This window comes from Dicentrarchus labrax, unplaced genomic scaffold (assembly GCF_905237075.1).
Source record: "Dicentrarchus labrax unplaced genomic scaffold, dlabrax2021, whole genome shotgun sequence".
Classification (NCBI taxonomy): domain Eukaryota; kingdom Metazoa; phylum Chordata; class Actinopteri; family Moronidae; genus Dicentrarchus; species Dicentrarchus labrax.
In genome coordinates, this window is record NW_026136706.1 from 23,940,220 (window position 1) to 23,961,551 (window position 21,332).

Consider the following 21,332-nt stretch of genomic DNA (forward strand, 5'->3'; position numbering starts at 1 on the left):
TTTTCCCCGCCAACAAAGCAAAGCACAAACAACATACCCGCCATTAATTCGCTGCTAGTGTTCAAGTTACATTTACAAGACGAACCTGACATGAAACTGTGCTTGAAACGAAAAAAGATCGAGCGGGTAGCTTACACTTGTATCCTAGCAACGGCTGAACTCAGCGTCGACCAATTACGTTAACGCTGAATAATGATTGACGCGTGAGTAACCAGTCAGAGGTTTGTGAACGGAGCTGGCCCACCCATGCCGCTTTGAATTGTGGGATTGAATCCTGAAAACGACAACAAACCAGCTTTGCTGTTGCTTCGTTTAAGATAACAGTTTTTTCCCCCATATCCATGAGCATTTCGTTACACCACCTCACTGGAGAAAGAGAAATGGAAAATGTACACCTCGCTGTGGAGGAGGAGGATCTTTATTCGGGTTACAACGACTACAATCCAACATTTGACTCCGAGGTGAGTTATACGCTGTATTAGCTAGCTGTGAAGTTGGCAGCTAACAGCTCAAAGTCATTTGTATTGAAGTATACAGTTAATAACTAATGCTACTTACGATAAGAGCTGGAAACACCAATGATTTTTAATTCTTTAATAGTGTTAGCTTCAGTGTGTACATTGGACATGTCCAATACAGAATGAAAATATAACAAGAACCAAACATTTCTCTTATAACGGAAAACATGAATCCTAGTATGTGAAGTATTTTATTGGCACCAATAAAAAAAAAAAGATTTCCAATAGGGCTGTGAAAATCCTAAAAGAACCAAAACGGTTTTTTAGAAATGTATGGATTTTCTGACTAGGGCAATAGTTATGTAAAGAGTAAAGACTAATTATTGACCAATTTCAAGGAGTTGGAGAATGATGTGGGCTTCCAGCAAGCAGTCAGGACAAGCCATGGAAGAAGACCTCCGGTGAGTCCCAACACACACAGTGTGTGTGTGTGTGTGTGTGTGTGTGTGTGTGTGTGTGTGTGTGTGTGTGTGTGTGTGTGTGTGTGTGTGAGAGAGAGAGAGAGAGAGAGAGAGAGAGAGAGAGAGAGAGAAAAAATAATAATGTCCTAACTGCACTCATTTGTTAATACTCATGAAAAAATGTCCTTAATTATCTAGATGACGGCCAAATTCCCTGGCACTGCCATTGGAGCTCGGCCTTTAGCTTCTTCCTTTGGAGTAAGTACAATGATATGGAATAATTGCAAATAAGTAAAATAACTTTTATAACACTACAACACTCAAGTAATCTTGTGATAAAGGAGATTCCTGCACACTACTTTTTCCCTTCAAGACATTTTTATTGAATCAGCACAAACTAACATTCTGGTCCCCACAAACATGAATCAGATAATATATATCACATAAGCACCTCTGTTACTCTTCAGTGGTACACAGGTTCCACAGTGTGCAGCTGAAGACAATTGCTTTCATTGCGATCTACATGAAAATATGTTATAGGACACAATAAATCCCTCACATACACTCTTTTTAATGAACATGTTTTTGTCTCATATTGGCATAATAAACAACATTTTCAGGTAAACAAGCCTAAATAATTCTCACCGATCTTATACTTGTTGTTTCAGTCTCGGATTCCTATGGCCTCTTCAATGGGCAGACCCATGACTGGCGCTGTGCAGGTGAGCAGGATTGACAACTCAAAAGTGTGCATTTCAGGTCCTGCATAGTTTTTATAATGTATTTTGCTGACTGTACTTAATCTCACAGTGTGTGGCAATTTTGAATAAGTTTATTTATATAGCAAGAACAGATGTCACAGAGTGTTTCACACAAGGGGGCAGCCCTCATCTACATTTCAAAGTCCTCAGCCTGTCTCCATGGCTGATGGCTATCCCCCACAAACAAAAGTTAAACTAGATGTGTTGAAATAGTAAATATTCCAAAATATAGAACGGAGAAGATGAGGAGCCTGTATGTGCTGCAATAAATATGTGTTTCTCAACTAAATGATAAAGATAAAGTGATTCCAGTATGTTTTAATGCCATTTTAAAAGTATGAAGTATTCATGATTCCGATAATATTGTGCATTCCATTATTTCGGCTAATTATGATAATTGTGACATTAAATGTTCATATATCATTATATTTTGTGTTGATTGTTTTCAAATGTGACAGGATGGAGCAGCCCGACCAATGACTGCTGTCAGAGCAGCTGGTTACACATCCTCCCTGACCCGAGGTGAGTTCAAAGGCATCACAAACAAATATTGTCTGTCACAGCTATTTTAGTGACTCAGTTTTGCTTTGGATTATCATGTGATTGGAGTTTAGCTAGTCAATCTGTAGCTGCTCATTTTTTTGGGGGGCCTTTTATTGCCTTTGTGACAGCTGGAGATAGACAGGTAAGGGGGGTAGAGAGAGGGGATGACACGCAGCAAAGGGTCACAGGTCGGATTCGAACCCTGGGCCGCTGCAAGACTCGGTCCATGGTCGCCAGCTCTACCAAGTGAGCTAACCGAGTGCCCAGCTGTTCATGTTTACTGTGTCCGCATTGTTGAAGTTCTTCCTCTGGAATAGACACAGTTGTAGAGAGACAATGTCAGCATGGAACAAGCAGAAGGAAGCAAGACTGTTTCTAATCTTTAAAAACCTTTTTTTTTATTAATATAAAAATAAACATATATCTATAAGGACAAATTGTAATTATCTAAACAATATAGTATTCCTGTCGGACTGATAATTAGTGTGATTCTTATTTTCAGGCTCGAACTTTGACCCTCTGGGCCAGTCCAAAGGCCCTGCACCTCCACTTGAAGCAAAGAATGAGGACACGTGAGTTGTCACTCTTTAAACTGATTTGTCTTTTGCAGTGTTTCATTTAAGATTATCGCTGTACCATCCAAGATTAGTTTTTTACCCTTAGCAGTACCTATGTATTGGTTTTTATAGGTGCTATATCGCGTCTAATTAGGATGCATATTGTCATAATAAGGTATAATTCTTATATTCAAAGTAAACAATTAATAAGACAAAATAACACCTAACAATGGAACTTAAAATAATCCAATTTGTATACTAACTAAGTATTATGTATGTTTTTCAGAGTGTGTCACAACCTGTATTTTGTATTTGTACAGATTTTATTTATCTCCACTATAAAATGTTTCTGTCACTCTTGTAACATTTCGTTAGTACTAAATTGTCTCTAAACAGAGGTATCTTGTGAAACTGGTGGAGAAAGGCTCATGCATTCAAACAGCATTATCATACATTGTATTGTTGTGTCTGTGATCTTGCAGGCCTGAGGAGAAGATCAAGATCCTGGAGAAGAAAGTGAATGACCTTATAGAAGAGAGCTGCATGGCACAGAGCATGGGAGCCTTACAGCTGGTCAGACTCTGTCATCTTTTAACATACTGCTTAGTAATAATGGCTGTTTGGATTTGGAGAGAAGGGCCTCCAAGTAAGGCAGTAAACAGTGATTAATTTTTCATCATGTCAGCACTATACTCCAGCACACGGGACTGAGTATCAGGTTAAATTGTATCGTCAGATGCCCTTTATACTTTATAGCAAATTCAACACTGTAATAAAGCTTTTGGCTCAACTGCTAATAGTTTTTTAGCCTAAAAAGGGGGTTGGCCAAAAAAACCTGAAGCTCATCACCCTACCTATGGTCAGTGTTGTTTCATAAATGGGATAACTTAGTCAAAAGACTGAGTTTGTAATACACTGTGAAGTCCAACAGCAATCCATTATAACTGAAACATTGCTTACACATACTTTGACAATATTTATCAGCCAAGGACACATTTTACATGGTATTGTTCATTTTGGACATGAGTGTTGGTGTCACTACTGATGACCTGTGCATATGGGATTGTGTCTTTTATGTTTGTATCTGCTTGTCTCCCTACTGTATTTAATCTGTGTGTGCGCATATGATGTGTTTCTACAGGCTCTTGAAAAAGCCAAAGAGGCAGGGAGGAAGGAGAGAGCACTGGTGAGACAGCGGGAGCAGTCTGGCAATGCGGACCACATCAATTTAGACCTCACCTACTCTGTAAGTAAGGCTGCTGTATACCAATGGGTATACCAGTGTCTGTAAATTAAATGATCGAGCATTTACTTCTTAACATTCTGAAATGACATGCCCAAGAAGCTTAAGTACAAGCTTTGGAAAACCCACTCTTTAAGTCTGCTTTTTATTAGTTTCTTAAGGGAAAAAAAATACCATTTGCAGTACAGTTGCAGCACTTTATTCCGGTCTACTCGTTGTGCTTACTGTTTGATTCTGTGAGACTGACACCAAAGCCTGTATTTTAAGTGTTGGTTTTCTGCCATTAATCTCAATTGTAGTGCTTGAAATATGTCATTTTGATGTCAGTGTGTCTAGGTTTTACCATTTATTATCTGTAATATCACCACACAAATGCACTCAGGAATGCAAAATGCCTTACAGCTTCTGTATATGTTAGGATACATTCTCCTTTTGATTGTTTTTGAGCTCTCATGTCACATGTAGCTTTTATGTACTTACATACAATGATGTTTATCAAAAGAAGTGGTGATTCTATTTCTTTTCACATAAAGTGATAGTTTTGTGCTAGAGGGAGACACAGTACAGGAAATATCTGGCCGGATTTGTTTTTCAGCCAGCAGGGCACATGTTTGTCTTATCTGGGCTCATCATTCTATTATTTCTAAATAAGAAATATTGAATCTCTCTGTCATTGCTAGGTTTTGCTCAACCTTGCCAACCAGTATGCGAACAATGAAATGTACCCAGAGGCCCTAAACAGCTACCAGGTCATTGTGAAGAACAAGATGTTCAGTAATGCAGGTGAGCAGATCACTCGGCTTCATATTCCATCCTTACAGATGTGTTTAAACTATGGCTGCCCTGGTGAATCCACATATTATGCAGTAAGGACAGACAAATCCTGTGTTTAATATGGCCCTAAAAACAAAGATGTTCCCTACTGTGATTCTGGACTGACAGTGAACCACTGGAGTATAAATTAAGGTAGTTTTAATAAATAGTAATAGTGCTGACTGAAATATTTCTCTTCTCTTAAGTAAAAGAAAATTACTATTCCTAAACTACTATTATTAGTGGTCAAAAATCATCTTGTTTTCAGAGTCAACAAATTGCTTGTCAAACTCAAGGAAACATGTTTTAAATTTGAGGAACATAATAAAATACATCCATCCAGCCATCCTCTCCTCTCCTTGCAGCACAACACCTGCCCTTATATAGTGTTTAGAGGTATTACGAAGAATAAGAAAGATTGGTAAAAGATTGGCACCTAGTACAGCTTTTAGGATTTTACGAGAAGTATAAACTGGACTGGAACAGAGTCTCTGACCCTCCAACTTTCTGGATCCAGGCTCTTTGTCTTAAGATCATCAATAATTTTCATTTTTTGTGTCATTATCTTCTTGTCTTCATGTATCTACCAGTGTTTGAAATATCCCCAGATCATTGATACAGAGAAACTCATGCTCATGCACTGGACTGTTTGTTGCATCAGTTGTACATTTGCTGTGGTTTTTCCTTCAAACTACATCTGTGCTGCTCTTTCAGGCCGTATGAAAGTCAACATGGCCAACATCTACGTCAAACAGAAGAACTACCCTAAAGCCATCAAGTTCTACCGAATGGCCCTGGATCAGATCTCCAATGCTCACAAGGAGATGAGGATCAAGATCATGCAGAATATCGGCGTGGTCTTTGTCCGCATGGGCCAGTACTCAGACGCCATAACATCTTTTGAGCACATCATGAGCGAGAGCCCCAACATTAAGACAGGCTTCAACCTAATCCTGTGCTACTATGCCATTGGCGACAGGGACAGGATGAAGAAGGCCTTTCAGAAGCTCATTTCTGTTCCTCTGGGCATTGATGATGAAGACAAGTACATCCCATCTAATGTGAGTCACATTAATTAATGTTTATTAATCAACACATGTAAACTTTTGGCATTTAATAAACTGGTTATCCACATTTTCTCTATGCGTGTCTGTAGTTGGATCTGCATGTTTAATCTGTCCAGCTATAATGCTAACTAACCTACAATAACAAATTAAGTTTTCTCTTAATTTTCTGTTTCTCTCAAAAGGCAGGATCATTTTCCATTGGGTAGATTTCCCAAAATGTTCTGAAGATCCCCTTTACAATAACTTCTTACTATAGCTTTTTGTCTGACTGCAAGCCATACTTTCATATCTGTCCGTCCCTTGTAATTCAATATTCCCAAGATCCTTTTCAGAACAATTCTTGGCAATGGCATATCTCATAATGTGGTCTACAATTTACCTTGGCCTAAAAAGCCTCAACCTCCTAACAACCATGTTGTTCTCAGTCAGTTTATCCAATTCTCAAAATGGCTCTGTTGGAGGCTCTTTTCTTTTCTAGGTCACAATAGACCACATACCAAATACTAATATATAACAAAGTGTTGGGGATTGTAAGATCTTAATGTAAATCTTTTCCTGTTGTCTCTGTCAGGATGACACCAGCTCAAATATGATCATCGAGGCCATTAAGAATGACAAACTTCACCAGATGGAAAGAGATCTGTAAGAATTCACACAACACAAAAAACACAATTGCTTTGAGCAGAACATGATCAATGTTTTGTCCTTACAAGCCACCGACATGTTGTCTTCTATACCAGAACACTGTAATACAAGGCACACTGTTGTTTTAATATTTGGGTTTAGATCCATGTATTTCCTGAATCTTTACTGTCCACAGAAAAGTCCTGGCTGAGAAGTACATCATGACGGCAGCCAAGCTCATTGCTCCGGCCATTGAGAATTCTTTTGCTTCTGGATTTGACTGGTTCGTTACTGTTGTGTTTTTTTAATCTTAACATCTTAACACTAGAGGGCATACGATGTACAAGTAGACTCCAGCTCCATGACAGTGCTATTAAGGAATCAGGAACACAAAAACATGGTATTCCAGGTGGTAGCTGATAGGTAGGCATTAATAGACATTACCTTCATACATAAGTGTTGTTGATGAACTGCTGTTTCAGATGATAATTAACAACAACAATAACAATTCTTTTGAGACTGACAAAACTAGGGGAATGTCACTAGATGTCTTGAAGTGTATTCCCTTTGTGCAATTCTACTTTTTTTAAATTGTTATGGATTTTCCACCCAGTTAGCTCACTCTAAAAGCAAATATGAAAATAATAATAATTAAAAATAATTTTTGTCACTACTTTTAAGTTTTAGAAGTAAGTGTATTATACATGTTATTTGCAGCAAGTATGAAATTATAAAATATGATATGATGCATAAAGTGTTTTACTGTGTGCATGTATGGTTGTTTTTTAGGTGTGTGGACATGGTGAAGAGTTCTCAGTATGTTGAACTTGCCAACGATCTAGAGATAAACAAAGCCATCACCTACCTCAGACAGAAGGACTTCAACCAGGTGACTGCTTGTCTCAACAGTATAAAGGGCAATACCACTCAATTTAGGCATCTCACTCCTTTAGTCTCACTTGTTATAGCCATAGTAGCAAGGCAACTACAAACTTCTCATCCCACTGTTAATATTGTACGTCCAAATACATATTTTGAGTTAGTAGGACAGCTAAATATTGGCTTAGACTAAATCGACATCTAGAACCAGATCGTGCTAATATTTGCCACCTTGTTATAGAATATTTGAAAACATGTAGATGTTTCCCATTTTAAAGCCAGGCATTATATATAATATATAGTATAGTCTAGTATAAATAAAGTATAAGCCAGTATATGCACTGACTTTGCAGAAACAGAACATATTTTTTGTCCATCTTTGTTTTTTTTTTATCATCACACAATTTGTGTTACGGGTTCTGAACCTGAAAATGTACTTTCATTAAAGCTCAAAAATACTGTTTATGCCAGGGTAGCAGTTACTTGTATAAGTTGTTAATGCGAGTGGTATTTCCCTTTAAACACGTGTAACATATGGGTGATCTGGTCTTCGTTGTCCTTTTTAAATTGGTTTTTCCATCTTTTTTTTTTACAACGTTGTGTCAAATTTTCCCCTTCTCATTGCCCTCCATTCTCTCTTGCTTTTGTCTTGTTTCCTTCCCATCTGCATGCCTAAGGTTGAGGTATGTGTGCCCTCTGTTTCCATGTTCACATTTAGATTGTGTTGTTTTTATTTTCCTTGACATGTTACTACTTAAGCATGCCTTTTCCAAATAACGACACTGCCAAGAGAAGTTGGAGAAGCAGTTATTGGTTAAAACCCACAGACCAGAAAGGAAAATCTCAGGGAAGAAAGGAAATTATAACCATGTTTCCTTATTTAACAATATACCACTGAGCTCTCAAGGAACTGCAGCTCTGCCAGAGGATCTGCTCTGTGGACAACAGTAAAACACCGATGACACTTTTTCCACTTCTATACAACTGCAGGAACCAACTCTCTTACACTGACAGGCTTCACATCTATGGAGCCACAAAATGTGCAATATTAAATAAATTAAAAAAGACATTATGAAATAAATAATCATATGAATGAATAGTGTAAAATATATAAATGAAACAACAATTTGTGAAGAAATTATGAATAAAGGTTATTCATATAATAGATATTATCATAGATATCCAGTTGTTATGAAATCTTGTAATTTTATTTCATTACAGACACTATTTCAAAATGCCCTTTTTCAAAAGTTTTGTTTTTATTTCATTGTGGCATTTCCCCCCTGATAACACATTTCATGACCGTGGTGTTGTCACCGCCCTCTCACCTTTCAGCCAGTCACATGCCCCCAGCCTCTCGAGCATTATTCAACCAACAAGAGGCTGCTGCTGTAAATAAACAGACACAGTAACTCAACTCCTGTAGCTTTTTAGACTTGTGTGTCTTTTTCTGTGACTGTGACTACACCACATCATAAAAAGTGACATTATTGAATAAAAAGTGTCATATTTATTTATTTAATATTGAAAACTTTGCAGCTCCATATACATCTAATGCATGTGTGTGTGGTGTTTTCATACTCTTGACAGACAGTGGTGGTGGTGTGACCTTCTGCGTCAGTGCAGCTGTAGCCTAGGTGGTGGTTTGTCAGAATGCTAACTTTTACACACAAATGCTGTTGGAAAGTCTCCCCGGTATATAATGCACTTACAGTGGCATAACAGCCAATTAAATGTGAAGAGTTTTTATTTCAAAAAGCTCATTAGGTAAGCTGTTACATCCTGCAGTCATCTTTATCTTTAATGATAATCTTTGGATTTTCTTTGTGTTTATGGTGCTTCCTTCACTGCTCTGCTTTATATACTGCAGTTTTCCCAAAACATACGTTTAACTACACATTTAAACATATCTGTTGATATCAGCTGAAGAATATCAATTGAAGGTGTTAAGGCTCTGCACAAATCATACTGAACACCAGAAGCGTCAGATTACATCATGATTTCATCAGGAAAATTTATGGAATTATAAAATTCGAAGTGTCTATGTGTTACATACTGGGGAATTTGGCTTGCACTGAAGTTATACAGTATTGCTGACAGCTTTTTTATTATGTGTTATCAGGCAGTGGAAACTCTGAAGACATTTGAGAAGAAGGACAGCAGAGTGAAGAGTGCTGCAGCCACCAACCTCTCTTTCCTCTACTTCCTGGTATGATCCTCTCATTGACTAATTAAAAGGCTCTCAGATAACACACACACACACACACACATATAAAGAAAAGAGATGGGATTGGATTTCTTTTAGAAGCTTAATGCCTAATTTAGATAAAATATGTTTTGCCATAAAACTGTTCAACTTCAGCCAAGTGGATGCTGTCAAGTATATCTGAATGTAAACTTTCCCATTCTCTGTACCAACCTGCTATCAGTAGATGATTCCTCTCTGATGTTTCACCTGTTGCAGGAGAAGGACTATGACCAGGCTGATCGATACGCTGACCTCGCCATGAATGCTGACCGCTACAACCCGGCAGCACTTATCAACAAAGGCAACACGGTGTTCGTCAAGCAAGACTATGAAAAGGCTGCAGAGTTCTACAAAGAGGCACTGAGGAATGATTCCTCCTGCACTGAGGCCCTCTACAACCTGGGTAACATCCGTTTCCATGATACAGTTTAGTGGTGGATAATCTAGAGATTGATCTCAATGAACAGCTTTGGTCAGGGCATTCATTATCCATTATCCCTTTCTATGTGAGGTACAGGTCACACTTAAAAGCAAACAACAATGAATAAAAAGTCTCTAAAAACAGACATTTCTCACAGTCAGCTTCAGTTGCCTGGAATCTAAATGTTAACAGTATGATTCAACCGCGAGAGGTGGGCTCATGACCAGTTTGAATAAGCAGTTTATATCCAGTACACTGTAAGGTCCTAACGTGTCACCACTTTTTAAAGGAATATCTGTGGTTATCAAAGAAACTTTTTATGGGGTCAGTGTCGCATTAGCTCTGGAAGTTTCTATCCACTTGTACCAGGTCTAACCTACAAGAAACTGAATCGTCTGGAGGAGGCTCTGGACTGCTTCCTGAAGCTCCACGCCATTCTGAGGAACAGTGCCCAAGTCATGTACCAGCTGGCCAATCTGTATCCTTCTGACAGGAAGTGTGATTTATTATGTATGTGTTTGTCTGTGTGTCAAATCGGTTAACTGTTTCTAACAGTTCCTCAGTAGATGTTGCTGGGAAAGTGTTCATTTAGGGATTCAAACCTGCATCTCTGTCCATTCCCATGTGAGCTGTTGGTCCTTGACTCATTGGCTTCATCTATGAGCTTCTGGAAGAGCCACAACAGGCAATCGAGTGGTTGATGCAGGTCATCAGTGTAACTCCCACCGACCCCCAGGCACTGGCCAAACTGGGAGAGCTCCACGATGGCGAGGGGGACAAGTCCCAGGCTTTCCAACACTACTATGAGGTACGGAGGGAACCATAATTAAATGTTTTCTGTTCACAGACTAATTGATTAATTTGTTATGTTGCCGTCCAGTCCTTCAGGTACTTCCCCTCCAACATCGATGTGATTGAGTGGCTTGGGGCTTACTACATCGAGACACAGTTCTGTGAGAAGGCCATTCAGTACTTTGAAAGAGCCACACTCATACAGTAAGTAACCATAGTGCTTTGGAAGATTATAGCATGATAAGTAACAAAGCAAATTGATCTGTGTAAAATTTATGATCATTTCTGGTACTGGCAGCTCATATTCCACATAATGCCAAATTATTCTATCATATTGAGAAATATCTGTGAAATGATGTTATTCTTACGTTAACTCTAACATGATTAAGTGATTCCAGTCTTATTTCTTATTTCTTATTATCTTGTTTTCGTTGTTGCCATATTTCATCAACTATGACGCTTGTTCTCATCTGGAAGTAGTTTCTTTCCTGAACAAAAAAGGACCGATGATTTGGTTTTGTTTGCCTTCCAGCTTGATTTTTACCAATCTATTATTTTCTTTCGAAAAAGTGAAGTACAGGGTTGATGTCTTTCTGCTGTGTTTCTCAGACCAACCCAGGTGAAGTGGCAGCTAATGGTGGCAAGTTGCTACAGAAGAAGTGGTGAGAATGATTCTGTTCTTTAATGACATAGTAAAATAATGTTACCACATCATAGAAAGGTATTCACTCCACATGGAATTCCCAAACTTAATCATGTCCACTAGCAGCATCTTAGTTATGTATTTGATAAAGTTTTGTTCTGATCTTGTAAAATGTAATTGTGTAAGTATTGTGAGGAGGTAAGCGTGGGAAACACTTGACATAGTCTGTCTTTGCTGACTGAACTAGAAAGTTAATTTAGTACTAAGTTGTAAACAAAAACATTTTCTCTTTACTTTACAGGAAACTACCAGAAAGCTCTGGAAACGTATAAAGACATTCACCGCAAGTTTCCAGAAAATGTGGAATGTAATTCATCCTTTTTGTTAAAAAATTATCAACATACCTATTGACTTACAGCAGATGATCACACTGATCAGAGTGTAAAGAAAATAAAAACTCTGTGTGTGTTTGTCCAGGCCTGCGTTTCTTGGTGAGGCTGTGCACGGACATGGGACTGAAAGAAGTCCAAGAATATGCCACTAAGCTGAAGAAGGTGGAGAAGATGAAGGAGATGAGAGAACAGGTATGTCTCCTCGGCTGTCACTGGCACTTTTTGTAAATAAACCTCTGTTCACCATCACCAGTTGCTACAACCTGATAGTGTTTCATGCTGTAGATTTATAAAACCTTCTACAGCTGTTATCATGCAGTGTCCGATAGCGCTTTTTTGGAAACATATGGCACACAGGATGCTATGTATTTTACATTTGCAGTTTGTTTGGAATAAACAGCAGAAGAGATGGGTTGTTAGCAGGAAATTCAATAACTAACTTCAATGAATAGGCAAAAAATAGGCAAAACTACAGAAAGGCCAGAAACAATCTAATGAGGAAGATGTCACAGCACACTGTAGATCTACTGGTATTGCTCTTCAGGAAAACCAGTGAGAGTTTATCACCAAATATGGAGATAATATAAAAAAAAAAATCCCACTTAAGGGTCAATCAAGATTTAATTTAATTAACCTTATAAACAGCTTAGTTGGAGGATATAACATTCAAATAATGTAATACATCTGAATAATATTAACATTATGCAGCCGCATAAATAAATGTCATGTATTACAGAACCTTTCGTGAGCTTTCATTAATCATCTTTTCTTCACCAATGTCTTGGCGTGCTTCCGTCTGTTCCTGCACAAGAACACACTGATTGAAAACATACACATGTCCTTTTGCCATAAAGTGGGTCAGTGGTCACTGCAGCTGTTTTTCTCTTCTGCTGATTTTCTATGAATCAAAGCGTATACAGAGGAGATAAAACAATATACAGCTGTTTAACACCTGGCTGACATTAATGCTGGGTTATTTAAAACATGTCTGATGCTACATGCAGTTGTTTGGGTTGTTCCGTGTCACCTGAGATGGTAATGGATCTGAATGGATAACTGGAGACATATGTCCCTAGATTGGTGAGGACTGTTTGCCTGAATATGATTGGTTTATTGGTTTAGACACTTTTGATGTTAATCTGTACACCCCGAATATGATCCTGCAAGACCTGCTTACATATTCTCCAAAATAACATCCTCTTTACTTCTTTGCTGTATTCCATTTAAAATTAAAAGGATCAAAATCGATGCAGCAGAACCATAGATATCATTTTTATTCCACGCTTTCGAGTTTGGTCAGAGATTAAGGTGTGTTATGTTAGTGGCAGCTAATGCAGAGCTACAGAGTTCTGTTGGAGTCACTTCTTTCTAACTGCACATCTCTAGATTTTTATCATTATCATCAACGGACTCAAGTGACATCACTTGAGGACATTTATCAGACTTCACGCAGCTCCCTCTGGGGGCACAAAAAGTTTCATGCAACTGTTTTTCACATAAGTAGTAGTACTCCCTAAGACCTGTAAACATACCTTGATGTGTAAAATGATGGCATTCCCCATTGAAGGTCCAGTGTGTAACATTTAGGAGAATCTATTGGCAGAAATGGAAATTACCCAAAAGCCCAACTATCACATAATTGAAATTAATTCTGCATAACTATTATCTGTGGTGGCATCCAAACTTAGGGCCACTCCCAAAATAGATGACAGGCCTGTGATCCACAAAACTGGCAGCAGTCTGGGGTCAGTCAGGTTTTGAGGAGGGTCGTGATTCAGAGCAACAGAGCTGTGTGCCATGGTCCTGTGGAGATATTCATCAGAGCCAGGAACAGATGAGGAGGATGACTTTGTCAAATCACAAACAGCTGCTTTTAAATCAGCCCTGAGCAGAGAAACAATCCTTCAGAGACAGACAAAGCCAGAAGGTTGACTCATTAATCCCCAAATCCTCCAAACTGAGTGACAATGAAAAACAACTCATCCTGCTAATATAACTGCACAGTGTATCACGTGATGAATCAGAGAATGATTAGTACCAAAAACTAATATGTGAAGATTAAATCACTGCTCTATCTGATGTTGAGTTTATGTTAAATGTCTTATTTTACCATGGAAATTCCCATACCCTTGTTTTATTTATGTCATCCATCTTGTTGCTAACTGCTCATTGCTGTGGTGTTTCTGCAATGGACGTCCCTTCTAGTTTATTCCACACAAACTGGAAATGTAAGACTTTTTTTACATGTGACATTTATACTCATTTGTTCATATATTAATGTCAAATTCCACTTGGATTTTTTTTATCTGTCTCTACATTCCAATGCAACTGACTTAACTTATGTGACACAGATGGAGAAACGAATAAAAAGAGGCAAAAAAAGCTGCCCCGGCTCTGTATTTATTTTTATTGTTTGTTTTTTTTATCACGGAAATTCTTTAGAATTCTGTAATTATTTTTGTCCTTGTCTGCAGTACAATCTTAACTCCCAATTCCTCCTCCCTCTTTCTCTCTTCCTGCAGAGGGTGAAGTCGGGCCGGGAGGGCAGTGCCAGAGGTCGGAGAGAAGGCAGAGAGGGCAGTGCAGGGAGTGCTGGTGAGTCAGCAGTAACCATAACAATACAAAGCTTCTACTGTGCATAGGTCTGGAAATGTTTGGAAGGTCCAATGTAAACATAACTCAACATTTTAATCTGAAGAATAGTGTGGGCTTAGTAAGTGTGTAGAAACATAACATTTGCCATTTTGTAACACCTATTGTATTTCCAGAGTGCCTAACACCATCATGAGTGCATATATTGTTAGTATAGGTGTTTCAAACCTCAACCATGTATGTCCTCACTTCCCTCTCTCCTCTAAATGTTGTTCACTCATGCTGCTGGGCAGCAGGCGTCTCCACACCTGTCCTCAACTCTCCTAAGAAGGCCAGCATCATGGGTATACCTTGATACACAACACTAAGTCCCGACTAGTCAAGCCATAAAAGGAACTGTTGGATGTTGGATGTGTAGCTGTAACCCCCCATCTAATCACATATGGGTCACTAACAGGTCGAACATCTTTCTGGGTCAGATTAATGGTCCTCTTTGGCTGACTGAATTCTTGCATCCTGGCTGTAACATTACAAAATGTTTCATGTTGAATTACAATGTAGCCTCATATCTTTGTAAGATAAGACTGTTTAGGAGCACAGAGCATAAGCAGAGCCACAGCAGACACTGGAGAAGACAAACTTGCACCGTTATAGCACTCCTTCACGACAGATCCACAACAAATACAGACACATACTCCAGACTGGCTCCAACACTGGAAAGCTGGCTCATCAGCAGATTTTAAACGCAATCCAGACAAACTAGAGAGTTGCCAAAAACTGTAACGAGACCCAGCTTTGCTCTTGTGTGCAGCAAACGTCCTGCAGTGTAGTTAAATATATATATCAGGCACCTGTTAATGCATCCTGCCAATTATTCCCCTGTGTCCTGATAAATTAGATTAGAAAACCTCAAACCTGTGTTTTAGTGTTCTATTTTGTTTTGTACTGCCAGAACTGTAACTGGACTCATTTAAAAGATGCTTTTCAACATTGTCTAACATGTTTTACTTCTGTGTCCTTGAATATTGGTTATGACACTTTTAAGTTGTTTAAACCTCAAACCCTTTTCTTACTTTCTTACGGCACATCAGAGGTGGATGGTAAAGCAGGTGAGAAAACGAAGGCTATAAAATGCCAACTAATTAGTTCTCATCAGCTCTCATTCCACATGCTAGTGTAATTGCTTCTCTCTGCGCTGTTTATGTTTTGTTCTCTGTTTATATGCAGTTATTTTCAGTCCCTCTTTCTAATCTTTCTTTTCTTTTTGCCTTCCTGCTGCTCTGGCTGCATTTTCACTCTGCCTCTTCTTTGCTGCCCAGTATCTCAGACTGAGTCTAAACAACTCAGTCCACTGTTGGACTCAGGGAGAGGTATGTAAGATTCCCACTCCAGATTAAATAAGTGAAAGCTGTAGGTTTGTAGGACTGTACTTCTGGCCACTTAGACATAAGAGGTCCTTAGAAAAACTAGAGCTTGCCTGTCTAATTTCAATAATTTCTGTGTCTTGTCACCCAGAGTGAGTTTTATCTACAGCATAGCAAAAAGCTTAAAAAAATCAGTAAATCAGTTCCACATCAGATTATTATTTTCCTCTTCCTCCTCTGCAGTGAGCATTATGTTGCTTTTCCTTCTTTGTGTCATTGCACTAACACTAAGATCCTATATTGTAATATTAGCTTCCATGATAACTGACACTGGAAATTGAGATTTAGACTGCACTCAACCGATTTGTATTAGTGATCAGCTAAACTCTTAATAATCAATCAAATGAATCTCCTGCATTTATCTCATTTATTTATTTATTTTTACAGGGACAATGCACATCACTGTAAATGTGCCACTGTTAGCCAAAACTGTTGTTGCATGGGCAGATGTTAGATTAGCCAGATTAACCAAACGTGCTATATGACGCATTAACATCTTACTTCTGTATTAGAATTTGTCATTTTCAAATGTTTCAAAAAGTGAAAAGAATTGGACTAAAGTCTCTTCTAACCACAGGAATATAATTTGGGTTGGTTTCCCCTTTACGCAAGCAAGCACAACTTTATTTATGTAGCACATTCACTGCTTCATTTGAGGAGCCACATTCCAGTAGAAAAATGGCAAAACATTTCACTGGCTTTATAGTAGCATCTTAACCTTTTAACCTTAAACCTTAAATCCTTTTTCCTACTCAATACCGTCCGAGTGAAATTTTCAGCATTGTGCACTAGAGTCAGCAGACGTGAGTGGTTAGAAGAGTTTCCCGTAGGTAAACACACAAGTTGAGAAACCTAAGTATAGTGTTTCGGTAAAAACACCTGAAACTGGTCCAGAAATCTTGGCTGACAGGCAGCTGTGATGTTGGACCGCGGTCGCTGTTTGCACTGAGCTCTCTCACCGAGGAGGAGGGAGTGATCACCCAAACCTCTTTCAGACATTTGAGAAAACCTCTAGTGCACCTGAGAGTTTTCCCTCTTTTCTGTAAAGTCTGCATACTCTCAGCACCGTAGAGGAGCGTGTTTGTGTGAGTTTGTTTTCTCACGCATCCAAACCTGCATCATTCTTTGATGTGAAACTGTTACCACTTAACTTTTGTGTTCTCTCTGTCCAACGAATGAACAGATTTAGACTATAATTGCAACATTGATATCATGAAGCAGCTGTTGGTCAGTATTTGTTGTATTTATATTTGATCCTCTTATGATCTTAAAGTGGTCCAAATGTTTTTCCAAATAGGTTTGAGCAGGAAAATGAGTTGCAAAAGTCAGGAAGTTGACTCATCCATATTGATCAACGTCTCTATCAAACCCTAACAGAAATATTATGACCATTCATGCCGTGGAGGCGTATAAAACTTACTTTAATCATGGAAACCGTTACACGCAATTAATTTGAAGTCTGGCTTCCAACCTGTCGTGTCATCCCTCTTTTCCGTGTCTCCCAGTTGTGTATTATAAAAGAGAAGCTCCATCCAAGAAAAGGGAAAAAAAATAGGGAGAAAAACAGTTGTGAGTTTTCCAGCAGAGGTTTCAGTTTCCCAGCAGTATGTGAGGCCTTGTGTGAGATGTTTGGGGCTGTCAAGGAAGGTAGAATATCGGGCCTCCTTCTCCTTCCTGTTTTCCAGCTTTCTGCCTCTGCTCTCGTCAGTTGCCAAGGCTACCTGGCAGCCAGATGTGGGCTGCTGCTGTCTGTAATCATGTCTGTCCTTCAGCTCACTAGACCGCTTTGTCAGCCTGTCATCTGAGCCTTAAACACACACACACACACACACACACACACACACACACATTCTACATTACATCTTGTGAAGAGTACCAGCTCTGTGTCTGAGATGATTGTGGACCTGAGCTGGCTATTCAGCGTCTTGCTAAAGGGCATTCAGTACTGTTACATGTTGATTGATGGATGGTATCTTGTAACTGTTAGACTAATGATTCTTTGCCAGGAGGATACTCGGGTAAGTAGCTCAGGTAATTTAAAAAAAAATACCTTTATATTTATATTTAGGAGAAGAGTGGAAATTCAGATGGGTCAGTGTGAGGCTGAAGGACATCTCTACCAATAAACTACCAGCTACGATAAGAAAAACTGCACAAGACACAAACCTTCACCACTCGTCATTGACAGTGTGGGGATCAGGTTAATAAGCGAGCAGAGAAAGTACATAGCTAAAAATAAAGGAAAGAATATTGGAACATTCAGCTTGTGCCACTCCAAGTGTTGGTAGTATGAAAGTGAACTTGGCCAAACCAACACAAAATATAAAAATATAATTCAAGCTTAAACATTGGCAAATTACAGGATCACGTGTCTTGTTTGGACAACTTTTATATCAAATGTGCTGGGAAAAAGGTTTTAAAGTCATGTGTGGTGATATGTGGTTAGGTCAGAATAAAAAGGTTGGGAACCTGAACACACACACACACACATTCTACATTACATCTTGTGAAGAGTACCAGCTCTGTGTCTGAGATGATTGTGGACCTGAGCTGGCTATTCAGCGTCTTGCTAAAGGGCACACACATACACACACACACACACACACACACACACACACACACACACACACACACACACGCACGCACACACATTTCATAACTTACTGTCTCTGTGAGATGAAAATCTCACATTTCCACCATATTGACTCTTCAGAATGTGAGAAAAATGAGCTCACTTTCAGTTTGACCTCTGTGAAATCTAGTGGCCTTTGATGTGGCCTCACACCACATCTGACAATGTCATATAACAACAGTGATATGAACACACACACAGATCCACAAAAGCTTTAGAAATACATATAAGTGTATGGCAAGCCTCATTGTTGTTTACATGGCTTAGTTTTCAGCATACATTGTGTTAAAGCGAGTTAATGAGGGTCTTAACATTACATACACAGTATATTAAGACACATGCACACACACCCTGATGAGGTCAACACTGTCTCACTACACTCAAGCAAAACATAAATTGGTCCTGCTTTGAGGGACATTAAATACCATTGAACTTTAAAAAGGTCATAATTCAGTACATTTGCTAATTCTGGGTACGTGTTTGTTTCTGCTTGTGTGTTCTGTACAGACAGCGGCCACAGCAGCAACAGCACCAAAGGAGAGCGGCTGAGCGCCAAGATGAGGTCACTTCCTGGTTCCAATGAGCCCTACGAGGCCAGCAGCCCGAAAGAAATAGGTGAGAAAACATCATTTCTTCCTCTCTCGCTCTCTCTTCCTCTCTGTGATCAGCGGTCTCATTTATTCTCTTTTATCTTCGAACCCTTTGTGTCCTTGATGTTCACTGACAACTCAACCACCAATCTCCTGTATTTACATACTAGATCATCACAAAATCAAAGCTATTTTCATGCTGAGTCTGCATCTCTTGCTGCTATTCTAAGACCCTCAAATGTAAATGTGCTTACAACAATATTTCCCACAACAAGGAGACCAAGGTACTTTCTTTTTTCAGTCTGTTATTGAACATAAGACAAACAGTTCTTACATACTTAACAGAGACAACTGTACAATACACAATCAGCATATTTATCTGTTCATTTCATTTTGAAAAAATAAAATGGCAAATTCATTTGTCTTTGGTATAATACTTAAACTGACTAACTTTGGGTGACTGAAATTCTTTATAGTCTATATAGTTTACAGTTCTCTCAAAAGCCTCTTAAGATCCAGAGCAGGCAGGACGGACCTCAAACTACATCTTTTATTTTCATTTTCAATTCTTCATGGACTCTAAACACAAGGCTCATATATTGTTTGTTAGCAAATAATGACACATACTGTTTTCTTTTGTCTAGAAAAAAGAGAAATGAAAACTCACCTGGAAGAACTTGAATGTTTTCACTTGAAATTTCCCCTATTTAAACATTTGTTTCACCTGTTCTCAAGTCTTAAACACAGGAGAGAAAGGAGTTTAGATCAGACTTAGAAAATGGATCACCAGTTTTGTGAGGACAGTAACATAACACTGTTTTCATACTGAATAATGAATGAAGTATAAAACTATTTATAAATAAAAGTGTTTTGGGTTATTTACTACACTTACACATGGTTACACATTACCTTACACATTTAGGTATTTTTGATATAAAACAGGACTTACAGGCAGACTTCATCTTCATCACCACAGACAGTATATGTTAAAAGGTTCTTACAGCATTCACTCGCCCTAATGTGCTGGTTTGGGAAACGTGTGTAGAAATTTAAGAATGTTCGTAGGAGTGCTCTTAAACTCTTAAGATCAATCAAATTGTCAGGAGTAAATCCTCTGTTCCTCTCGTGTGTAGACGCGTCCTACGTGGACCCACTGGGCCCTCAGATGGAGAGACCAAAGACGGGAGCCAAGAAGCGCGTGGAGGATGACGACTTTGCAGATGAAGAGCTTGGAGACGACCTGCTGCCGGAGTAGCCTCTGCCTTCACTGCAACATTTGCTCTTTTATCACCTTTTGAAAGGCAAGGGCACAACGTTTCACCACAAAACCAAAAACAGTTTAAACTCAGCTCTTCAGCAAAAAAAAAAGGATTATTTTTCACGGGCATCAATGAGGGTCCAGTGACTCTCTGTAGTCTCCTGTAAGTTGTCTGATGTCTTTACCTTTGTCAGATTGCTCATGACCAATCTTTGCATCATCTGAGTGAAAAACAGACTGACCCACAGCTGATTTCTTGAAGGTAAAATATTTATTCATATCCATTCAGCATTGGAATACATATATACATGGCATGAATGCAACAAGAAGCTGCTTCCAGTGCAGTCTGGGACTGTTGGAACAGTTTTGTTTTGGCTCTGTACAATGAGTTTGAAATGAATGAATCACAGTGCGTTTTGACTTTAATATGTGTTTACATTCCCACCCGATGAAGTGTGCAGAACGTATAGACATACTTTTTGAACAGCTGCATTTTAACCTCACCATCACCTTTACATTGTTAATCCAGTGTTGGGATAGAGAGCTGAAACAATGAAAAACATTTCACTGTTCTGATAGTTTTGACTGCACCATGTGTTTCCATGTGTGACCCTGGGAAGCTTCTGGAAAATCCATCAGCATGATATACCAAACTTATGTAATCCGTCCATTTCAGGTTGTGTTTCGTTGCTCTTTGCTTTTTGTACTTTTCCAGAAATATTTATTTGTTCTGTAATATTTATTTGTCTTGTCATTTCTTACATAATTAAAAGAGGACATATTTGATCTATTCAAGATAAAAGTGGAGCAGTCTTATTCTGAGCACAGTGATCTTCAGATAAAACACAAACCATGTGATGTGTGAGTTTTTCTAGTATAGAAATCACACTGACAATCTGAGTTATTAATGTGAGGTTTTCCCGGGCAAGGCAAC

At 38.7% G+C, this 21,332-nt stretch overlaps 1 protein-coding gene across 8 annotated transcripts; it reads left to right on the plus strand.

The window, feature by feature from the left end:
- Positions 1–252: 252 nt before the first annotated feature.
- On the plus strand, positions 253–21,200 carry ift88 (intraflagellar transport 88 homolog). Of its 8 annotated transcripts, none has more exons than XM_051403590.1 (27): positions 253–461; positions 857–919; positions 1,118–1,177; positions 1,588–1,641; positions 2,139–2,202; positions 2,726–2,795; positions 3,263–3,353; positions 3,922–4,026; positions 4,704–4,806; positions 5,551–5,897; positions 6,475–6,545; positions 6,724–6,810; positions 7,317–7,416; positions 9,529–9,615; positions 9,871–10,057; positions 10,445–10,552; positions 10,732–10,883; positions 10,956–11,071; positions 11,477–11,529; positions 11,812–11,877; positions 11,988–12,094; positions 14,425–14,497; positions 14,788–14,838; positions 15,586–15,603; positions 15,814–15,864; positions 19,058–19,165; positions 20,274–21,200. In XM_051403590.1, the coding sequence occupies exons 1-27, from the start codon at positions 342–344 to the stop codon at positions 20,393–20,395; spliced, it is 2,634 nt and encodes an 877-aa protein (XP_051259550.1). In that variant the 5' UTR covers positions 253–341; the 3' UTR covers positions 20,396–21,200. The 8 variants fall into 8 exon arrangements, with proteins under 8 accessions (XP_051259550.1, XP_051259551.1, XP_051259554.1 ...); XM_051403591.1 differs by having other exon boundaries at positions 14,791–14,838; XM_051403594.1 differs by lacking the exon at positions 15,814–15,864.
- Positions 21,201–21,332: the final 132 nt, after the last annotated feature.